General features: G+C 46.8%; 1 protein-coding gene across 3 annotated transcripts in view; it reads left to right on the top strand.

The window, feature by feature from the left end:
- Window positions 1-1,576: 1,576 nt before the first annotated feature.
- Window positions 1,577-21,320, top strand: part of Slc36a4 (solute carrier family 36 member 4) — a 32,640-nt gene continuing 12,896 nt past the window's right edge. The window contains exons 1-8 of one of the 3 annotated variants that reach the window (XM_052189057.1): window positions 1,577-1,704; window positions 11,524-11,647; window positions 12,571-12,661; window positions 13,808-13,896; window positions 15,389-15,484; window positions 16,424-16,508; window positions 18,634-18,861; window positions 20,496-20,594. In XM_052189057.1, coding sequence (XP_052045017.1) covers window positions 1,659-1,704; window positions 11,524-11,647; window positions 12,571-12,661; window positions 13,808-13,896; window positions 15,389-15,484; window positions 16,424-16,508; window positions 18,634-18,861; window positions 20,496-20,594 — 858 coding nt within the window. In that variant the 5' untranslated portion in view covers window positions 1,577-1,658. Of the gene's footprint in view, window positions 1,705-11,523; window positions 11,648-12,570; window positions 12,662-13,807; window positions 13,897-15,388; window positions 15,485-16,423; window positions 16,509-18,633; window positions 18,862-20,495; window positions 20,595-21,320 lie in introns of those variants that run through there. The other 2 variants (XM_052189056.1, XM_052189058.1) reach the window with 2 other exon arrangements.

Raw genomic sequence — 21,320 nt, 5'->3', positions numbered from 1 at the left:
AACTATGGCTGGACTAGAATTTGTGTACCAGGCGGCCCTGAACTCGGACATCCACCCCTGCCTCCCAAGGGCTGGAAACAAGGGTGTGTCTAGCAAGCCTTGCCCGTGCTCAGGTTCCTCACGCAGCATCACTATCCTCAACGGTGTGATAGAAACGTGGAGAGCCAAGGGCCACAGGAGTCTCAGAGCAGCCTCCCAGCCACGGCACAAGGACACCCTAATACCTTGGGCAGATGAGATAAGGCATCTTCAGTTTCATGTGGCCTCAGGCAGTGACCGTCCCACCTCCACTACGACAGCGGGCGCAGTTGAGGGCAGGGTGGCAGGGTGGCAGGGGCCAGTGCCTACGTCCTTACATGTGCCCTCCACTCCTAAGGCTTCAGTTACTCTCTGTCCCCTGTGGTCTGAAAAAGGAAGATGGAAGATCTTAGATATAAAGAAGTCGCCCATTACAATGACACCCTGAATACCGTGATGAGGTTTAATACTGCCCCGCCTAAGCCCTGTTGGTGATCACCTCTTCCTGTAGAGCATCTGAGCACTGCACTGTCTCCCACTACTCCCTCAGTGTCTTCGTTTATCTGAAACACACATATCCCGCTCCTAAAATGACCCTAAAACACAGACATGAAACAAAGTTTTGTGTGACATCCTGACATTAAATAACTATGATGTGAAAAAAAGGCAATTTCTAACTTATCTGTTTACTTATTTTTGGTTTTAGAGACAAAATCTCACTCAGCTTAGGCTGGCCTCAAAGTTCCGATGAAGCCAACGGATAGCCTTAAACTCCTAATCCTCCAGGATCAGCATCCCAAGTGCAGGTAAAGACTTTTAAATTTTAGGTTTTATGTAAGACAGCACCTGTGTATGCAGCCCTGGGTGTCCTGGAATTCTCTATATAGCTGAGCCTGGCCTTGAACTCACTGAAACCTGCCTCTTCCTCTTGAGTGCTGGGACACTATGAAGTCTATCTTAAAATTAGGTATTTGTCTGTGGATTAATCATACAGTTATTGGTGTCCACTCGAGGCCGCTTCCCATGCAGACTGAGTCCCTGCTGTCGGGTGGCAGGTCTCTCCCCTGCCTTCATTGGCCTTCTGTCGGTGCTGGTGCTGGTGCTGGTGGTGCTGGTGCTGGTGCTGGTGCTGGTGGCAGCGGGTGGGGGGGTGGGGGGACGATGAAGGAACTTGCCTTTGTGTGGGCAGTGAGCACAGTGACTTACAGACTGCACTGCGTTTTCTCTCAGGTGACCAAAGAATCATATGGCAATGTAGGGTAGTGCCTGACAGTGTGGGCGTCGACACCCCGTCTTAGCCTTAACCCTCGAGTCAGCTGTCCTCTAAGATGCCAGCGCAGGAGCCTACATCTAGCTGCCTTTGCTAGTGTCAGCTGGGGTTGGGGAAGACGGCCCGTCGGCCGTCGGAGCTGCAGTCTGCCTGCTTTCCGCGCGGTCCGAGGCCCCGTCTTCCGGCACGAGGAGCCCAGGGGTTCAGAGAATCGCTCTCAGCTTAGGTGCCGCGCCTGTCACCCGCGAGGCGCAGACCCGCGTGGGCTACGGTCAAGGCCGGCCCGGGCCCCGCCCCTCGGGGCGGCTCTGCGCATGCTCGGCGGTGCGGCCGGCAGCGCGGGCGGTGGCGACCTGGAGACCCCCGAGGGATGGAAGCGCCGGCGCCGGCGGAGGCGGCAGGATGCGAGGAGCTCGGTGGGTGTCTGCCAGGCCCGCCCGGGCCCCGGGGCGTGGGCGTCTCCCGTGTTCGGAGAGAGGGTGCGCGGGCCTTCGCGCCCGCCGCCGCGGCATCCGGGCTCCCGGTGTCTCGCGCGCCTGGCGGGGGCGTCTCTGCGCGCGCCCTGAGCGCTAGGGTGGCAGGATGGCGGGGTGGCGGGGCGACGTGGTTTGCAGAGACCCCAGGCAGAGGGTGGTGCGTCCCAGGACCCTGGCCGGCGGGAGTTCCTCTAGGACCAGCTCAGCACAGGGGTCCCCAGGCCTGGTGGGGCCTTGCAGGTCGCTGCCCAGTGTGTACGAGCGTCTGTCTGCCTTTGAGTCCCTCAGTCTTTGTATGTCTGTCATTCTGTCCATCTGTCTGTCCGCGGGCCTGTGCTTGTAGTACTGTGCGTCAGTGCGGGGAGTCGCCCTGCTTGTCCACGTCAAAGGGAGGCGGGAGCTGCTGCCACCGCTCGCTCTGGTTTTTTCCAGGATGCTTTAAGGAAGTTACCATTGTTTTCTTTTCTAAGCCTGGATCTCAAAACTGGGCGTCTCCCGGTGAAGCCTCATTTGACTCCTTGCTGCCCAAGTGTTCTAAAGGGATGTTGCCACCTGGAGACTAGGACATACATGGGCTCTGACCCGCCCTGAGCGCTCTGTTTCCATGGTTTTGGAAGGCTTGCTTCTGTTTACTGCTGTCAGAAAGAAAACAGAAGCCAGGATCAGGATAGAAAGATGTCCTCCTAGCTGCACCCTGTGTTAAGGAACATTTCTTGAAGAAAGATTAAATTAAAACATACTTTGAAGTAATTCATAGTAAGTAATTCCTGTAATAACGTGCCCTTACTTCATGGCTGTTTTCAACAAAAGTAGTCACAACAAAGGTAGAAACTGTAAGTCTAACTTTGATTGAGAACAGACCGTTAAGCAGGGTGCTGTATATTATGCTAGCCAATGGCTACTTGATCTTCCCTAGAATTCAGGGAGGCAAGTTCTTTTGTCTTGCAATTGCTCTCACTAATGGCAGGGCCCTCAACTCAAGCTTATGCGACTTTTCAGTTCATTGATAACCCATGTTGGTGAGCTGTGAGGAGATTGGCAGGAGCAGGGTAGTATATTATCATCAATACACATAAAGCTGGGGTGGTAATAGTACACATTTGCAGTCCCAGAGTTCATGGGGCTGAGGCAAGTGGACTGTCAGCCTGTGCCACACAGTGAGTTCTAGGCCAGTGTGGTCCACACCCTGATGTCCTGCCCTTTGGAAAAGTTCATCTTTTCACTCAGCAGTTTTATGTGTAGAATATTTTTTTCAAAGAAGTAAATCATGCAATTAAACTGTATCAAGCTGAGAGGGCGTTTCAGTGGGTAAGAGTACTTCCTGTGCAAGCCCGATGTCCTGAATTCTGGCTCCCAGAACCCACGGAAAGCAGTGGAACATGGGAGACAGAGGCAGGGGGATCACTCGTGTACTTGAATGACAGCTTCAGAGCCCAGCAGCAGAGATGAGAGCTTCCCTGCCTCGAGTCAGGTGGGAGGGAGAACAGAGTCTGCAGAGTTAGCATCTGAGCCTCATATACATGCTGTGACACACACACACACACACTCACACACACACACACACACACAATCTCTCTCTCACACACACACACACACTCATACACACACACACACACATTCTCTCTCTCTCTCTCTCTCACACACACACACACACACACACACACACACACACACACGTCTGCCAGGTGACATTCATTGGCTCATCTGTAAGGGTCAAGGCAGTTATTGTCCAAGTGTCCGATGAAGAGCCACGAGCTAGGCTGTCCTTTAGCTGCACGGTCACCCGCTGCTTAGCTGGTAAAGGTGCTAGGGAGCTTATCACCCTGGTTCATCTGATAACTGGCAAAGCTCACTGGTTCCGTCCTCCCCAGCCCTCCTCCTTTTGGATTTTTGAGGTGAGGTCTCACTGTGTAGCTCAGGGCACAGGATACATCATGAAACAAAGACCACCCCCCACCCCAAACTCCAGCCAAACTAACAACCCGTCAAGATGCTGCTTCCTCAGCCATTGTATTTAGTAAGCAGACACAGACTGTGAGCAGCACGGATACCTCAGGTAATTACACGGCCTGCCCAGCGAAGGCTACTGTGCAAGGAGGAGCAGTGTAATGTGAAGGGAGGACGAGTGAGCTGAGCATTTACAGCAACTTGGCTGGCTTAGGTTTATTTGTATTTTTGAGACAGGGTCATACTATGCAGCCCTGGTTGTCTTAGAACTCAGAGAGCTGGCTGCCCCTGCCTTCAGAGTGCCAGGATTAAAGGGTGGGCCCTGCCTGCTTTAGGGATGTGGGGGAGGGGAGGGAAGGGAAGGGGAGAGGAATATAACTGCTAGAGTGTTGGTCTAGTCTGCCTTAAGCTCTCAGTTTGATCCCCATCCCTGCATAAACTGGGCATGGCGGTACAGGGCTCAGGATGTAGAGGGAGGAAAATTAGAAGATTAGAAGTTCAGGGTCAGCCTCTGCTACATAAAAAGTTTGAAGCCACCCTGGTCTAAACAGCGAGAAGCACTACAATAAAGTGTGTTTATGGTGGTTTCCCTGTGACAAATGGACTTTTGAACAAAAGCGGGAACTGGAGGGCATTCTACATGCTCAGGAAAGAGGCCAGCATGCTCTTCAGACCAGCATGGTGGCCGTGATGGGAACAGAGAGGTGGTTAGACTGGGGATGACGAAGACCAGTGTGATTTCCAAAGAGACTGGGTGAAGGCAGGCAGGATGGCTACAGGGACCCTACAGGGACACATTATAAAACATAAAACCCCCTATGTTTTATAATGTGTCCAGCCTTTGATGTTTCCCTCTTTAGCCTCACTTCTGATGACTAGCTTTTGGCTTACGGGTCTCCCCTTGAGCTAGACCATGTGAGGCCCTGTGCCTTTCTCTGTGCTCTGTCACTTCCCTTCTCTCACTTGAGGGGAAGCCAGCTACCATGTTGGGAGGACATTCAGGTAGCCCAGAGGCAAACATTCATGGGGAATAGCTCAAAGACAGTGTTCGTGGGGAGTAGGCCACAGGCCTCTTGACATGCTGGTGTCAACCATAGAAGTCATCCCCCAAAGCCTAGACTTAAGAGGTGACTTGTCCAGATGGGTGAAGTCACATGGGTTTGGAGAGGAAGATAAGGATTTGGTTTAGAGCCGGTCATGTGTAGGGTTAGTGGAGGGTGAGGTCTAGGGAGGAAAGTCTGGAAGTTGTCAGCACACAGGATGTCCTGAAGCTGTGGGGAGGGCAGGGAAGGAAGAGGAGGCAAGGAAGGGAGGAAGAGGAAGAGAAGGGATACAAAAATACCAAGCTGCTACTGAGGTAGATTCAGGGTGGTGAGATAGTTAATGTAGAAAGCACTGTTGTTACACTGTTACTCATGCTATGGGAGGCGGGGTTGGTATGGTGGCTGAGTGTTACATCATCGTATAGAAGGTGGCTTAATGTTGGCCATCTGTGGAGACCTCCTGAGACAGAGGATGCGCTTCTTATGCTCAGAAGCCATTGGGAAATTCTAGCCTGTTTCTTATATTCTGTTCTCTCAACCACAGGAATAAAGAAGTCTGCTTTTATGATCAAGGTGGTGGTTCATAGGTCGGTGTGGCAGCATTGTGCTGTTTTTCCCAAAAGAAACGATGTCCACCGTATTGGTTTCTTACTTTGCAGGAATGTTAAGAGTGATATAGCATTACTAAATGTTTTTTAATATTTTCAGAGGAAGGAAAGGATAGAGATGGTTCTGTGGTCCATCTACACCATGAGCTGGTTCCCACTTGTTTTCTTCTCTCCATTTCCACTTTACTTTTGAAAACATTGTGGTGTAGTGTGAGTACACAGTCCCTCTTCTGACTCATTGGATGTCTGCCCTGGCCCGAGCCTTCGCGATCACACTGTGAAGGCAAGGTTGTATCTTCTAGGGTAGGTACGCTGTCGTGAGCATAGGAAGTTGCTTACTGCTGTGCACTTAGCAGACTTTTAGACTTTTAGAATTTATGTCTCGGCAAGCATCTGTATCAGTAGCTTGCCAGAAGCAGTTACTGGATGAGAGTGGAGATCACTGAAAGACTCTGATAGGTATTGCTGAATGTGTTAGCCTTTAGCTACGCCTGGAGCTGATTTCAGGGTAGGCAATTGAGGCTGAAACAGAAGCTGCGGTGACAACAGAGCATCTGTATTTTCCTAATTTAACCTTCATTAGTTGTGTATACATTGCATTATATTGAAGTTGTATAATAGTTAATTGACTGTTTTTTATTGTTACATGTTAAATACTTATAAATAGAAATAATTATAACTGAGTAGTTTGAAATCCACTGCTTACTAGTATTTTATCAGGAATTATTAGTTTTATCTATCTTACCCCAGCTTTTATAAGAATAGCTTAATTTATTGCTCGACCAAAAATTACATAAAAACTTCAGTAAATAAAAGAGTAAGTGTAAACTACATAGGCTTTACTTGATATAGATATTTTAATATTTTCAGAGGAAGGAAAGGATAGAGATGGTTCTGTGGTCCATCTACACCATGAGCTGGTTCCCACTTGTTTTCTTCTCTCCATTTCCACTTTACTTTTGAAAACATTGTGGTGATGTGTGAGTACGCAGTCCCTCTTCCGACTCATTGGATGTCTGCCCTGGCCCAAGCCTTCGCGATCACACTGTGAAGGCAGGGTTGTATCTTCTAGGGTGGGTATTAGTATTTGAGTATTTTTAATTCTTTAGGTTTGAGTTACTTTGTGACTTTTAGGGTAATAGAGTCAGTTCTAGAACTTGACCCTATTTTAACTATTCTTAATTTAGTTTAAAATATATATATAGGTAAATATATGTATTTATATAAACTTACAACTGCATAAATATATAGTTAAAGGATATGTATATATATGTGTATACACACACACACACACACACACACACATATATATGTTCTTGTATCTGTATTGTGTAATGTTGCTGCAAGGAATGACGTATAAGCACAGGGGCAGGAAATGGCCGCCTGCACATCGTGCTGCTACACCCCCCCCACCCCCCCCACCCCCACCCCCCACCCCCCTGGCAGAATCCGAGTCACACATGAATGTAAACTCATGAGTTCCTAACCTGTTAAGTACTTTTCTCTCAGCTTTGACTTTTATAAATGAATTCCTTTAAATCCTGTTACGAGAAGGTTAGAGGAGTGTCATAAAATAATTAACCTATAAGATGTTCTCACATGAGGGGTAAAAAAATTGATTGAAGGCAAAGAAATATAGAAAAAGGTTCATGGGCTCATGTTTCCTAGGTGGTTATAACATCGAGGACGACTTGAGAACCAGAGAACAGTCAGTTGGTAAACACCTACGTTAGGAGGGAGCGAGAGCCCAGCTGACCTGTATGTGGGAGTCAGCGAGTGTTGTAATGCTGATTTGAAAGTCAAACATAAATTACAAAGCTGCTATGAACAGCCATTTTAATACTTGCAGATTACAGTCTCAGGTTTTAATCTAAAAAGATACTGAATATAAATTCACCCCCTTTACCAATAAAAGCAAATTTCTTATTTCGTTGATACATTTTTAAAGTTGCCAGAGAGCCTACCTTTTCCTTGACCTTCCGTGGCTGCTGTGATCTCTCCGGCAGCGGGCTTCAGATAATAGGTGGTTACGGTTTTGCAGTGTTGGTAGTGATAGCTGTCTTTATGGAGAACACAATGAGCTTACTACAGCACAGCACCGGGCAGAAATGAGAAAGTGGGTGTGACTGGTAGTGTGGACAAGCTAAGCTGATCAAAGGGAATGATGGCGATAGCCCAAGGGGCAGCAGGGTGCAGCGAGGATAAAACTGAAGCCGATGACACGAGCAGGTATGGTTCACTGACTTCCCCAGAAGTCACTTGTTGGTCCCACGCAGCACTTCAGGAGCTGATCTTACTTGGAGATTGGACCTGCTGTAGAAGGCACTGTGACTGATCCTTACAGAGCGGTGGACCTGGATGCAGACTCAGTTATGGGAGAACATTACATGGACATAAGAATGGCTGCATATAAGATGGGACAGATGCCAGAGCCTTCCCAGCCCCCAGAGGAACCTGCTTTCTCAAGACTCTGTTTCAGGATTCTGGACCTTTGGGATGGTTGATTTCTGTGGTCTTAAGTCCCATTTTGTCACAGTAACCCCCACAAAACTCCAGGGATGGATTTGTAGGGAATTGCTTTGTGTGGAGTGTAACAAAGGAAGCAGGATCTGTGGTAAGATGAGATACATATACCTGATTGTAATGTGTATGGAGCACAGCATGGAGAGGGCAGGAGCACGGCATGGAGGGGACAGGAGCAAGGCATGGAGGGAACAGGAGCATGGCATGGAGGGTAGATGGGAGCACGGCATGGAGGGGACAGGAGCACAGCATGGAGGGGACAGGAGCACAGCATGGAGAGGACAGGAGCACAGCATGGAGGGTGGACAGGAGCACAGCATGGAGGGTGGACGGGAGCACAGCATGGAGGGGACAGGAGCACAGCATGGAGAGGACGGGTGGTTCTCATCTGAGGAGTAGGGGGTAGGAGACTAGGAAAAACTGTGGGAAATCTCTTTCAATGTGATCATCTTGAAGTGCTAGGAGAGAGGTCTGATCTTCAGGTTAGCAGTTCAGGGCCCAGGCCAGGAAAGGAATTTTATTGGCAGCAGGACTGAGGGCAGCCTTGCCAAAGCTTGCTTATAGCAGAGAGCTAGGCAGAGCTGGCGGGGTGGGGGGTGGGAGAGAGGTGGGGGGAGGGAGGGATGGGGGGAGGGGTCTCCTCACACCCTGGTGGAGAAGGGGATGAAGGACAGGCCTGGAAGCAGAAGAGAGGCTCCTGCAGGGAAGACAGGGAGGGAAGCAGAGGAATGTAGGGGCAGTGATCAGCAAAAACAAAGTACGCATGACCGTTGACCGCCAGTGTTTTGCATACTAGATTTTGAATGAGGACTGAGTCCTCGGAGAATAATGTAGTGGTGAGTCCTTCCTGAAGAATCTGCTAGGACTGTGCTCAGAGTGAGTCTGCAGCACACCAGGATCACAAGGCCTTCCTCTCAGCTCCCGCCTATGCTTATCTAGTCAGAAACTTTGGGGTGGAGCATGTCAGTTTGTTGGCAAGGTCTGCCTGGCCTCTCTGAGACAGTCTAGTAGGTATACACTTGTGGACGATTGAGGAGGCTGTCAGAGAGTTACAGGAATGTGGATGCTGACCACAGATCTAAGGTGCAGATGTGGACAGGTGGGAAGGACGGGTACAGAAAGTACGACAAGTGAAGGCAGAGCACAGGCTGGCGGCAGGGGAAGGAGGGAAGCCACGGCCGCGCAGTGCCAGTGCGCCTCATTTCCGTGCTGTGACCAGTGCACCACAGGAAGCGTTGTCTTTGCTGCAGGCCATCATGGCCAGGGGAACACGATGGCAGAGGGAGCATGGCTGAGGTGGCCCTGTGCAGGTGGGAGCCTGCTTGAGCTAGCTCACATGTTGGTGGAGCAGGAAGCAGAGCCGGGATAGAAAGGCTGACTGTGGCCCTCAAGGCCTGGCCTGCCTAGAGACTCCCTTCCAGCGAGCTCCACCTCTGAAGGTCCCGTCTTCCTCTGAGGACCGAGTGCTCAAGCATGAACACCAGGTACTTTGCCTTTCAACTGTAGCGTCCGGGTGGCAGGTAGAGTCTGTGCAGCCCTCGAAACTGTCACGGCCAGGGCTGCAGAGATGTTCAGCTGTAGAGAATGCACACGCTCCTGCACAGGACCTGAGTTTCGTTCCTAGGGCCCACATCAGGTGGCTTACTATCCGGTAGTTCTAGTTCTAGGAGGTCCAGTGGTTCCTCTGGACTCTGCAGGCACCTGCTCTCACACTTGCCCAGACTCACATACAGACCACACATACACACGGTTTAAAAATCTAAGCACTGTCTGGATAGTAAAACGCTAAGGAGACAGGGAGAACTAAGGACATTCTAAGAGACACAGTCACAGAGGTGACCAGCAGAACCGCCCCGGTCCGTCTGTCCCGAAACAGCTCAGAGGAGTTCATTGGAGCAGCTTGAGAAGCTAGAACTCTAATGTGGACTTTCAAGAGGCCTTCCTAGTTCTTAGGGAGGGTGCTGCCCTAGGGTGCACTGAGGTGGCGTCTTTGCTCTGTGGTAACTCATGGAAGAGAGTCTGCATTTGGGATGGGGGAAAAACAATTGCAGCAAATGGTTAGAGAAAATCTGCACAGAATGCACACATGTTAGTACTATTTTTTCTCCCTTTGGCAAATTTAAACCTGAAATTCCTCTAAAATGAAGAGTTTGAAGGGTGATGTTGGTCGTTTCTAACTTAGTTACTCCACCCCCTAGCATGCGTACCGTGAGTGGTAGATGAATGTGTTTAACTTTAAAAATCTCTCTATTTCAGTCTTAATGAACTTAGATTTAATGATTTTTTTTATTTATAGTAAGAGGACAGTGGTGGACAGCCACATGAAAACGTCATTAGGAAGAACAACATTTTGATATTAAAATTTTAACATTTGGATGGATGTAATCTTTCTTTTTAAAGATTTATTTACTTATTATATGTAAGTACACTGTAGCTGTGTCAGATCTTGTTAAGGATGGTTGTGAGCCATCATGTGGTTGCTGGGATGGATGTAATCTTAAGTACTTAAAAATGTACTTATTATTTACCTTTTGCAGTATAATTTGAAGCTGGTCAGATATAGAAAATATATTTGATTATTTTTTCACATTTCTTGTCTTGTAAATTTCATGTGGATAAAATAAGAACTGTTTTCTATATTACTATAGCTTTTTCCTCTGCACTGTATAATTCAAATAGAACATCCAGAAAATAAAATAAGTCTCATTGTTTCTTTGTGATAATATCAAGACTAGAGTGGTCTAAGGTGAACTAAGGTACTGAGCTGCAGTGAATACAAATGATATTTCAGTTTGTGTGTGTGTGTGTGTATGTGTGTGCGCGCGCGCGTGCATATGTGTGTGTATGTGTGTGTGTGCATTCATGCAGAGTGAATATATACTTGCATATGTGGGTGTGAATATGTGTGTATGCCAAATATATGTTTGCATGCATGTGTAAGTGTGTGTGTCCTGTGCAGAGAGTATACATGCTTGCATGTGTGTGTGTGTCCTGTGCAGAGGGTATATATGTTTGCGTGTATGTGTGTGTCCTGTGCAGAGGGTATACATGCTTGCATGTGTGTGTATGTCCTGTGCAGAGGGTATATATGTTTGTGTGTGTGTGTGTGTGTGTGTGTCCTGTGCAGAGGGTATACATGCTTGTGTGTGTGTGTGTGTCCTGTGCAGAGGGTATACATGTTTGCGTGTGTATGTGTGTGTGTGTGTGTGTGTCCTGTGCAGAGGGTATACATGTTTGCGTGTGTGTGTGTGTGTGTGTGTCCTGTGCAGAGGGTATGCTTGTGTGTGTGTGTGTATTGTCCTGAAGCAGAACTTGAATATCTTGCTGGGCTAGTCTCTGTTTTATTGAGATAGGATCTTTCACTGAATCCAGAGCTCACGATTCCTTGCTAGTCTTGACCGCTCACTTGTCTATCTCCACCTCCCAAGTGCTGACGTCACAAGCAGCTGCCATGGCTCCTGGCTTCCTTGTGCGTGTCAGGGACCAAAACTCAGGTCCTTAAGCTGAGGGTCAGGTGTTTTATCCAGCAAGCCATCTCTCTAGCCTCATACTTCCTAATATTTAAAAATTCACAAGTTGTAGCCGTTCTTCAGTTTTTTATGAGCAGTGGTACAGGACCGTTTTCTCCCTGTTTTTAGATATGGACGTGATGAGGCCCTTAATAAACGAGCAGAATTTCGATGGCTCGTCCGACGAGGAGCAGGAGCAGACGCTCCTGCCCATGCAGAAGCACTACCAGCTGGACGGGCAGCACGGGATTTCGTGAGTGTCCTGGGGCATGGGTCCCAGCTCTGTTATTGCAGCATGCGTTTCTCCGCCTCCCACAGGTCTGAGTGCTTTATGACTAAGAAGGAGTCAGACTCCTCAACACTTCTGTCTGTGAGAGAGGGACATTAGGCTACTGAACATGGGGATTTCTTCAGGAGTGATAGAATTCAAATGTTGTGTCCCGCAGAGAAAGATCTCAGAAGAGGGAGCTTGAGGGAGTGGGGAGAGGCTTGTGCGGCCTGAGGAGACAAGCTACAGGTGGGATGCTAATAAAAGCCTGCTTTGTTATCTTATGAGCATTGCATTCTTGTCTTAATAGTGATTTAATGATTAAACACTAAATTTGATGAAGAGTATAAACAAATAAATAACTCCCAAACAAGTAATCCTAGGCAGGTACTCTTGTTTAATAAGCTTGAATTCCTTAGTCTTCTTCATTTTAGTTTGTTTCTTCTTGGTCATGGGGAGTAACTCCAGTGAAGTAGAAACTTCCATGCTCAAGTCCTTAGAGAGCTCATGATAATATAAATTATTATTTTACCTGAGGGTACCTTTAAAATTTGCATACATAATTTTCATCTCTAACCTCCATTTGGGGTGACAATCACAGATCAAATGTTTAGAATGTAAATCAGACAATGCAAGTTGTTCTATTTTACCAGTCAGACCGTGAGTGTTCTTGACACCACAGCAGCAAAGTATCCTATGAGAAAATTGCTATTCTATGTGCACAACACTTTCACTAAACATTTCACTTGATTCCCACAATAAATCTCTGTGCTTGTGAAGATAGGACTGGAGCCCAGCATGACGGAGCCTAGGGTCACTAGTGCTGCTGCTGGGAGGGGAACCAGTCTTCGGTGTGTGGGTCCCTAGGTTGAAAGATTAAATCGTAATTTATGATTTTCACTTCCCAGATTCGTGCAGACCTTGATGCATCTTCTCAAGGGGAACATCGGAACTGGCCTTTTAGGGCTCCCCTTGGCAATAAAGAACGCGGGCATTGTGGTAAGCTTGTCTGTGCCCCTTACTCTAGATGCAGTTGCTTGTCTGCAAAAATGACTTCTAGGGTCCATAGAGCCTGATCTAATATAACCTGATCAGGTGACGTGGGTGGCCATTGAGTGTTGTCCTGATAGTTATGTGAACTGTAATCATGGTACCTAGCTCAGAGTTATATTTACTGTTTTCATTTCTGTTATTTTAATATTTAACAACAACAACCATAGCAAGGTCTCAAACCTAACAACCCGTTTTGAAGACAGGGTTGTCTCATTTTTGGGGTGATCAGGGGCTTAGACCATATACCCACAGTGACAGGTGCATTACAAAATGGATTGTTTTTATTATAGTGTAACTTCTTTAGTATCTTAGAGTCAGAATAAGTGTGTATGCAGCATTCAAATCTAAGAAAAATAGTTGAAATGAGTAACAATGTCTTTAAAGAAATATATCAAAGGGTGTTAGAGAAAGCTACTATAAAGACTGCATTTGAGAATCTTGTTGAGGCAGATTCGTGAAGGAAGAAAATTAGGTATAATTGTTTTAAAATGGTTTGGTTTCCATAGAGATTGTAGCTCTACCCCCCCCCCCCCACACACACCTGTGTTTTAACAGTCCTGCATGTAAAGTAACTATGGAGTTTTGATTGGCTAGGTAAGCTTTGCCTGCTTCTGTTACCCTGCTATAACCCAGGCACCCCTGAGTATGGCGAGTACACACTTGAAACTTCTCATGAAACACCTTTTGAAATAATTATTTCCCAATTGCTTTTCCTGACATATAAGTTTGGGTTCTCCAAGAGTGGTCTATAGAAGGATAATAATTTTTTTCTTTTGGTCTAGTTACAAGTGTGTATTGTGCCTGTGAGACACTGATGCTGTAGATTTGTCCTGTGCTAACATGTATTCTTTGATGAGTGTCTGTACTCTGTAACAAAGGCTTCAGTTGCAGAGTCAGCAAGGGTAGCATCATTGTCTAAAATATCAACTGAAATCATTTCTGTCTACTAATGTTTTTCATGCCTGTGATGATTTAATCAATGGATCCAACAATTTTTTTCATTGTAAATAAATTGCTCATTGACTCATTGCTTTTAAGTTCACTCAGTTTTTAAAAATGAGTGTTTAAATCTTCCTATTTTCTTCTTCACAGCTTGGCCCCATCAGCCTTGTGTTTATAGGGATTATCTCCGTCCACTGTATGCACATATTGGTACGTTGCAGTCACTTTCTATGTCAGAGGTAAATGTGGACTCATTAAGTCTCTTTGATTAATTGTAAAGTTTCACGTTTGCTTACAGCATGTTGTCTCCTGTATCTATTGTGCTTTGCATCTAGTGGTTGTATTTCCTTCCACTGTATAGACACAGCTAAGGTAATCACCCTGGGACAGGTTAGCATTTTCTATACTTAAATTAGTCAGGATCTGGTCCCAATTGTCCCGTAGTGTTCCTAGAGACTTGGTCTCAGGATCCCCATGGATACCAAAAGTGCTCAAGTCCCTCACAGAAAATGATGAAACCTCTGCACAGCCTTTCAGATACTGCAGTCATCTTTCATACAGTATACATGCCATGCGCATTATTACTCTGTACTGTTTACCAGATCATGACAAGAAAAATAAAATTATGATGTAGTCAACACAGCCATATTTTTTCATAAATTTTCCATATGCAGTTGGTTAGCCCACACATGAGGAACTTGTGGGTTTGGAGGGACGAGTGTAGTTTCTTTTTTCTTTGTAACGTTTATCATTGTCTGTATGTATATGATGTATGTTCGTGGGCACATGTATGACACAGTACACACGTGAAGGAGAGAGGGCAACTCTGTGGCATTAGTACTTTTCTCTACTTTATGGAGTCCCTGGCTTTTGTGGCAGGTGCTAGAGCTCCTGTGTCATCACACTGGCCCATGACTGCAGATGTTCAAAAGTCTCCTGGGAGGCGGGTGGGTACTTTCATTTAGTAGAAGAGGAATGGGAAGATGTGAAGGAAGCTGAGGAGCTGTGTGCCGAGTGAGTGACTACGCCATCTTTTCCGGTCATTAGTGACACAGTTTGGGGCATAGTACCTTCAGTGATGGTTCCTGATATATGAGCTGACAGACTGTCACAAAAATAATATATCTCCTTTTAGTTCTGTATCATGAAATGCTTCTACTGGACAATAAATCAGCCTTTAAATGGGCTTCGGATTATAGTGGATAAGTGGTCTGGACTCAGCTCTTCATTAAATGTTCTTGAAACTGTTTATATAATTTATGTTGTTTAAATATTGATGTGTACTCTAGAAAAGAAAATGGCATAGAAAATGGGGACATGAGCCTGGCGTCTTAGAGATGTTCTGAAGATTATATGAGACAGTTATAAGGAACTGTATTGCAGAGCCAGGCACACTGTGCCGTCAGGATGGAATAATCTTCAGAACAGTATAGTTGGTATTTTTAAGTAGTTAAAATTTTAAATCAATGAAGCACTAATGCAAAATTGTCTGAAACTTACAGATAAGAAAACTTCAGCAGTGGATAAAACTTTGTATGCCTATGACAGGACACTGATATTTTTAAATTTCTTGTGACATGCTCGAGTACACAGATATTTACACCTTGAAAACAAATCTGCTAATGTATATCCCTGGGTTCCCAGATCTGTATTTATTTGATGCTATTTTCACGAAGTAGACTTATAGACCAACTTATTACTTTTCTTTGCATGTTTGTCATTAAATTTCAGGTTTAAGAAGTCAACGCTGGGGTATAGTGACACTGTGAGTTTGGCCATGGAGGCTAGCCCGTGGAGTTGCCTTCAGAGGCAGGCGGCGTGGGGACGGTGAGCACTGGCCTTGCTTCTAATGTCTCTGTGTGGAAGTTACTCTAATTTTTAACTGTTTTCATCAAACAAGACATAACTCAAAGTATGACATGGTTGTGGGAACATAGTAAACGGTCTTTAAGTTGGGCAGACTCTGGTTCTAGTCTCTACCAGTTTGCTGTCGTATGAGCTGATGACAGTTGACAGGATTCATCAGTCAGGCAGTCTGGTTGTGTGCTCTGTCCTTGCTCCAAGTCCAGGATGCAGACTGTTGTACCCGGGGCCTGCCATGTTCAGTGACATCACACAGATACCTGGCAACAGTTGTCCCTCCTACATGACTGCTTTATGTTCTGGACCTTTTCAGCGCATCTCCCTAAAAAATAAAAACAAAATTTACCAGAGAAGTCTCTAGAAGTTTGATTCACGTCTCCACCTCTTGCATTTCACTCCCTTATTATTTGGAAGTAGCAAGTGTGCTCACCGCCTGTACATGACTGGAGGCTGGCTGGGTGGAAACACACTGGCCTGGCGTGAGGAAGATCGAGAGATGTAGGCTCGATAGGTTTAGTCTAAATCATGAACCTTTCTTTAGTGCTGAGGCTTGAATGCAGGTCCCTGGGCAAACATGGTGAAAGGCTTCCCTAGGAGCCACACCCCACGCCTGCTCATATTTCTGTAAAACTGTTTGACAAGCAGCTATTGTTGCACAGAATTGCTCAAGTAGGAAGTAATGTAAAACTCCTTGCCTTTAAACTGAATGAAGCCTGCTTCTACTGTCCCAGATTCTTGCCTTATTGACTGGGAAATAGGATCTTCATAGGAATCCAATATTTAAGTGTTTATTATCTCAGGAATTAAAAGGAAAACACTATTATAAAGTGTTTTAAGACAGGAGCAGTGTTCTGCTGCTGTTCAAAGCCCCCGGTGACCTTGCCTGTGGGACTGTGTTTTCAGGAGCGTGGTCGACTTCTTTCTGGTGATAACACAGCTGGGATTCTGCAGCGTCTACATTGTCTTCTTAGCTGAGAATGTGAAACAGGTGAGTGTGTTTCCACTTTGTGACATTGCTTTCTTCTGATGCCTTGTTTATCCCACAGTGGATGATGCCACGGTTGAGGATAAAGATGTCTTTCACTTGCGGTCATTTTTCATGTTCTCTTTTCACAAGTTGGGATTCTGATGTTATTGCTGGTATTATTGTGTCTGACATTATATCAACCATGGTTGTGCCTTTGCACTGGACTGTGGTACAGTTCACTGTTTCTTGATTATTTCAAATTTAAATCTCAAAAGTGTGTGCATAGGTATTGGGGTGACGTTCTTCACATTGTTGTACGCAGCAGCAGAAAGCCTGGGGGGCAAAGGAGTGTTTATTCCAAAGGGTCAGTAATGTCGCCATTGTTTAGAAAGGTTCTGAAATCACATGGCGTCTCGCAGTCAATCCTGTGGAACAGGATGGCAGCAGCCTGTCTGGGAGCGTGCAGGAAGGCAGTAACGGAGCTTGCTATCCCATCCCCACCAAGTTGACTTGCCTTTCTGAGATGGTCTCATCTAATTCAGGCTCCTTTTGAACTTTCCATGTAGCTCAGGCTGATCTTCAGCCTCATCATCCTCCTGCATTACCTCCCAGGTATCTACTGCCCAGTCTCATGTCTATGATTAGCATGCCCCGAGCCTACTGGACATTTTCCTGAAATGGAGCCCTCAGCCACGGTTGCTCCCTGCCGTGTTGTTTGTCAGTTATGGATGACCTTGGGGTTCAGGATCTCTGCGCCTCTGTTTTCTGTGTTGGGTTAGGCGCCATCACACCTGGTTAGCCGCCTCTGGGATCTGATAACGGTTTCGCTGGGTAGAATTTGAGGCTTCCTTCCTTCCTTCCTTCCTTCCTTCCTTCCTTCCTTCCTTCCAGGGGTGGGTGGCATGGGGAGGAAGAAAACATTTAAAGGCTTTGAATGACTTCTCTTATAAAACATATTTGTTCCAGAGTTTAATGGAAAATTTAAGTCATGAGAAGATGAGGTAGAAAAAGTTGCTCCTTGGGTGGTTAGAAAGAGAAATTGTCTTTTATAGCTAGAAGATGAAAGTGTTTCAGAAGCATAAAGGGGAACTACAGAAAAAGACATGCAGTCAGACTTTAAAGAACAGCCCAAGGTGGCAGTGAGCACCCACACGGACAGGGCAGGCAGCAGTCACGGAAGTGTGGAATTGGGAGTTGTCTCTCTTGGAGGAAGGTTCCCTCCATTTGGTGGTCATGTACATTGTTGCTACACACACTCATTACAACTCATTCCTCACCACCACCACCACCAACACCACCACCACCACCACAGGTAAACACTGTGGGATGACCTCATTGGTCACCAGTGTCATAGTAAGACACCGTGGGATGACCTCACTGGTTACCAGTGTCATGGTGAGACACTGTGGAATGACCTCACTGCTCACCACTGTCACAGACATTCTGGGATAACCTCCCTGGTCACCAGTGTCACGGTGACACAATGTGGGATGACCTCCCTGGTCACCAGTGTCACAGTGAGACACTGTGCATTGACCTCACTGGTCACCACTGTCACAGACACTCTGGGATAACCTCCCTGGTCACCAGTGTCACGGTGATACAGTGTGGGATGACCTCCCTGGTCACCAGTGTCACAGTGAGACACTGTGCATTGACCTCACTGGTCACCAGTGTCACAGACACTCTGGGATAACCTCCCTGGTCACCAGTGTCACAGTGAGACACTGTGGAATGACCTCACTGGTCACCAGTGTCACAGTGAGACACTGTGCATTGACCTCACTGGTCACCACTGTCACAGACACTGGGATAACCTCCCTGGTCACCAGTGTCACAGTGAGACACTGTGCATTGACCTCCCTGGTCACCAGTGTCACAGTGAGACACTGTGCATTGACCTCGCTGGTCACCAGTGTCACAGTGAGACACTGTGCATTGACCTCCCTGGTCACCAGTGTCACAGTGAGACACTGTGCATTGACCTCACTGGTCACCAGTGTCACAGTGAGACACTGTGGAATGACCTCGCTGGTCACCAGTGTCAACAGTAGAGAGTGTGGATTTTATTTGATTTGTCTCTCTTGTGACTATATGCTGATGGGTAATTTTCTTTCTCTGTCCTCTCCTGGTGACTGTGTTGCAGGTTCATGAAGGATTCCTGGAGAGCACAGTGATCGTTTCGAACAGCTCGGATCTGTCTCCTGCCTGTGAGAGAAGAAGTGTGGACCTCAGGGTCTACATGCTCTGCTTTCTTCCACTTATAATCCTCTTGGTCTTCATTCGAGAGCTGAAGAATCTCTTCGTACTTTCATTCCTTGCCAACGTTTCCATGGCTGCTAGTCTTGTGATAATTTACCAGTATGTTGTTAGGGTGAGTGTGCTTTTGGGTAACCATCCTGTGTGCCCATGTGGATAAAGCTTTCTTTGAAGGTGAGAGTTGTGATGTGCGGAGACCTGTTCCACATATGTGGCACATGGATAGGCAGTAAATGTTGATTTCCCTTCAGGGCGTAATGTTAACGTTGATGCTAAGATGTTGAGTCTGTTTTTAACACTGATGGTGATGTTTGTGGGTTTGTGTCTCTGTTTCCAAACATTCTGCCTTCCTTGTTAGAGCTCCTGGGAGATTTAGGACTGTGCTCTTACTCAGAGCCTCCTGTGACTCAGCTCATTGAGTTACTGGGTGTATGCTTTTGAGATTTGGGTCAGTCACAAGGATGGGCGTGTATTTAATTCTCTAAGCTTTTGTGCGTGCTGCCACATGCCCTCCGCTGCCACAGCACAAGTTTGTGACTCTTTCTTTGTTTGAAGACCTTGCAGAATCAGACCTGAGGTCACTCTTTGAAGTCTCAGGACTCTTAACCCAGTTACATCAGGCAGAGACAAGTGACCTCAACAAAGTTGAGGATCCCCGTTTTGCTTCCTCATGATCTAATGTGTCAATTAAGTGTATTACTTCTAAGGTAATCAGAACATTTCCGTCAGCAGTTCAGACACGCGTGTGCTGTGTCTGCTTCTCTTCCCGCCCTCTGGATTCTCAAACCGGGAGGAGAGAGAGTCACCTGAGCTTTTCTGAGGCTCACCGCTCCTTAGCTTGTCCTGTTAGACTTGGTGGGGCAGAGAGGTGGCTCCCCTGGGAGAGGGAAGCACAAGGCATGGCAGCATCTGCGCGCTTGAGAACCGTTGAGCAGTTGTGGACGATGAAGACCCCTCGGCACCCGGCTGGCTCTGGTCCTTGCTTCCCCGTCACGTCATCCTCACCTCATGGCATTCTGCATGCACCTCAACTGTCCCCAGCCTCCACGTCCCCCAGACTACCCGCGTGCCTTCACACCTCCATCTGTAGATCTTCTTTCCTTGACCTTGAGTTCTACGTCAGTAGGCAGGGCAGAGAAGAGGGCGGTGTCAAGGGAGGCCAGAATTAGGGTGTCTGGAAGAGAGGGCGTCGTGGTTGGTGGTTTTGAACCAGGTGTGCTGCAGTGATGTTGTCTAGATCAGGAGAGTGGGAAGCGTCACTGGGAGTTGGTGCCCAGTCACGAAGGACAGTGGGGTCACCCACAGGCTGGGCACGCCGTGTCAGAGCACTCACTGAAGCCCCAGGAGACCTGTGCCAGGGACAGCAAGGGAGGAAGTCAGGAGCCAGGTGTCCTAGGAGAGTGTCGAGGAGGGACACCTGGAGACCACAGCAGTGCATGGTGACCTCGGGTCTCTGAACATGCCTGCATACTTATATGGCAGGAGGGTTACCTTGTGTGCTGCCTGCAACTGGCCAGTGGACACAGGTGTATAGGAGGGGTGTGTAGTTGTCAGGGAAACAGTTCCTTCAGCAACTCTATCCTAACAGCTTAATATCCCTTAACACAGGATAATAAAGTGTTTACTAAATGTCATAATCCAGGTTGCTTTGTGAAGCTTTGGGGAGTGTGATTCTGCTGCTTAACTTTAAATAATTTGAATTAGATAAAGCTGTAACCTGGTTTCTTTTTCTCTTTCTGTCTTCTACAGAACATGCCAGATCCCCATAACCTTCCCATAGTGGCTGGTTGGAAGAAATACCCACTGTTTTTTGGCACTGCTGTGTTTGCTTTTGAAGGCATAGGAGTGGTAAGAATTAGCCATTACTTGGTTTGTTTTTAAACTCTTAAGTTAACACACGATTTTATATAGTGAAACTATATAAAAAATACATTGTTTTCTTTCAGTGTTTTAATTTCTTGTACTCATAGACCATGATTCCCAGTTTGGTGGACGAATGACAAACTGAAATAAAAGGAAGGGGATATGACTACTCCTAAGACATAGAGAAGATTTTTATTATAAGAGAAAAAATAGGCAGAAGGAAGAGTCCCGACTGAACATGGCCGGCAGATTAAACCAGACCATGAGAGGAGATGGAGGGAGAGCAAGGGAGGAGCCTCCAACCAAGCATTGACAGAGGCTGCTGGCCAGGAGACCAGTGGACCAGTGTAGCCAGAATGGCTGAGTTCTGTAAGGATCCGGGTGGGGGAAGTGAAGTGGAAGCCCAGCCCTGGGAGGGAGGGGCTTAGGGTAGGGCGGGGTGAGGAGTGCTGGGTAGGCGAAGCCACAGGCATGACCAAGTGAGGCTTGTCCTGGATTTGAGACCCAGTAGTCAGTGGGGTAGACTTGAACTATTGCTTGGCTTTTCTACTGACCAGTAACTTAATCTTAGACATGTTTCTTAGGGTCTAAGTCTTTTCCTTGGTAGGTTAAGTGACGATATTAGACTAGACTTTTAGCATTATTGGGAATAATTATTAAGAATACAAGCCCATAAAAGCCTTAAGGTTGCATACTGAAAACTCTATCATA

The sequence above is a fragment of the Apodemus sylvaticus genome, chromosome 7 (genome assembly GCF_947179515.1).
Source record: "Apodemus sylvaticus chromosome 7, mApoSyl1.1, whole genome shotgun sequence".
NCBI classification, from domain to species: domain Eukaryota; kingdom Metazoa; phylum Chordata; class Mammalia; order Rodentia; family Muridae; genus Apodemus; species Apodemus sylvaticus.
Note: the sequence above shows the minus strand (reverse complement) of the source record. Positions and strands in the feature narration are given on the sequence as shown.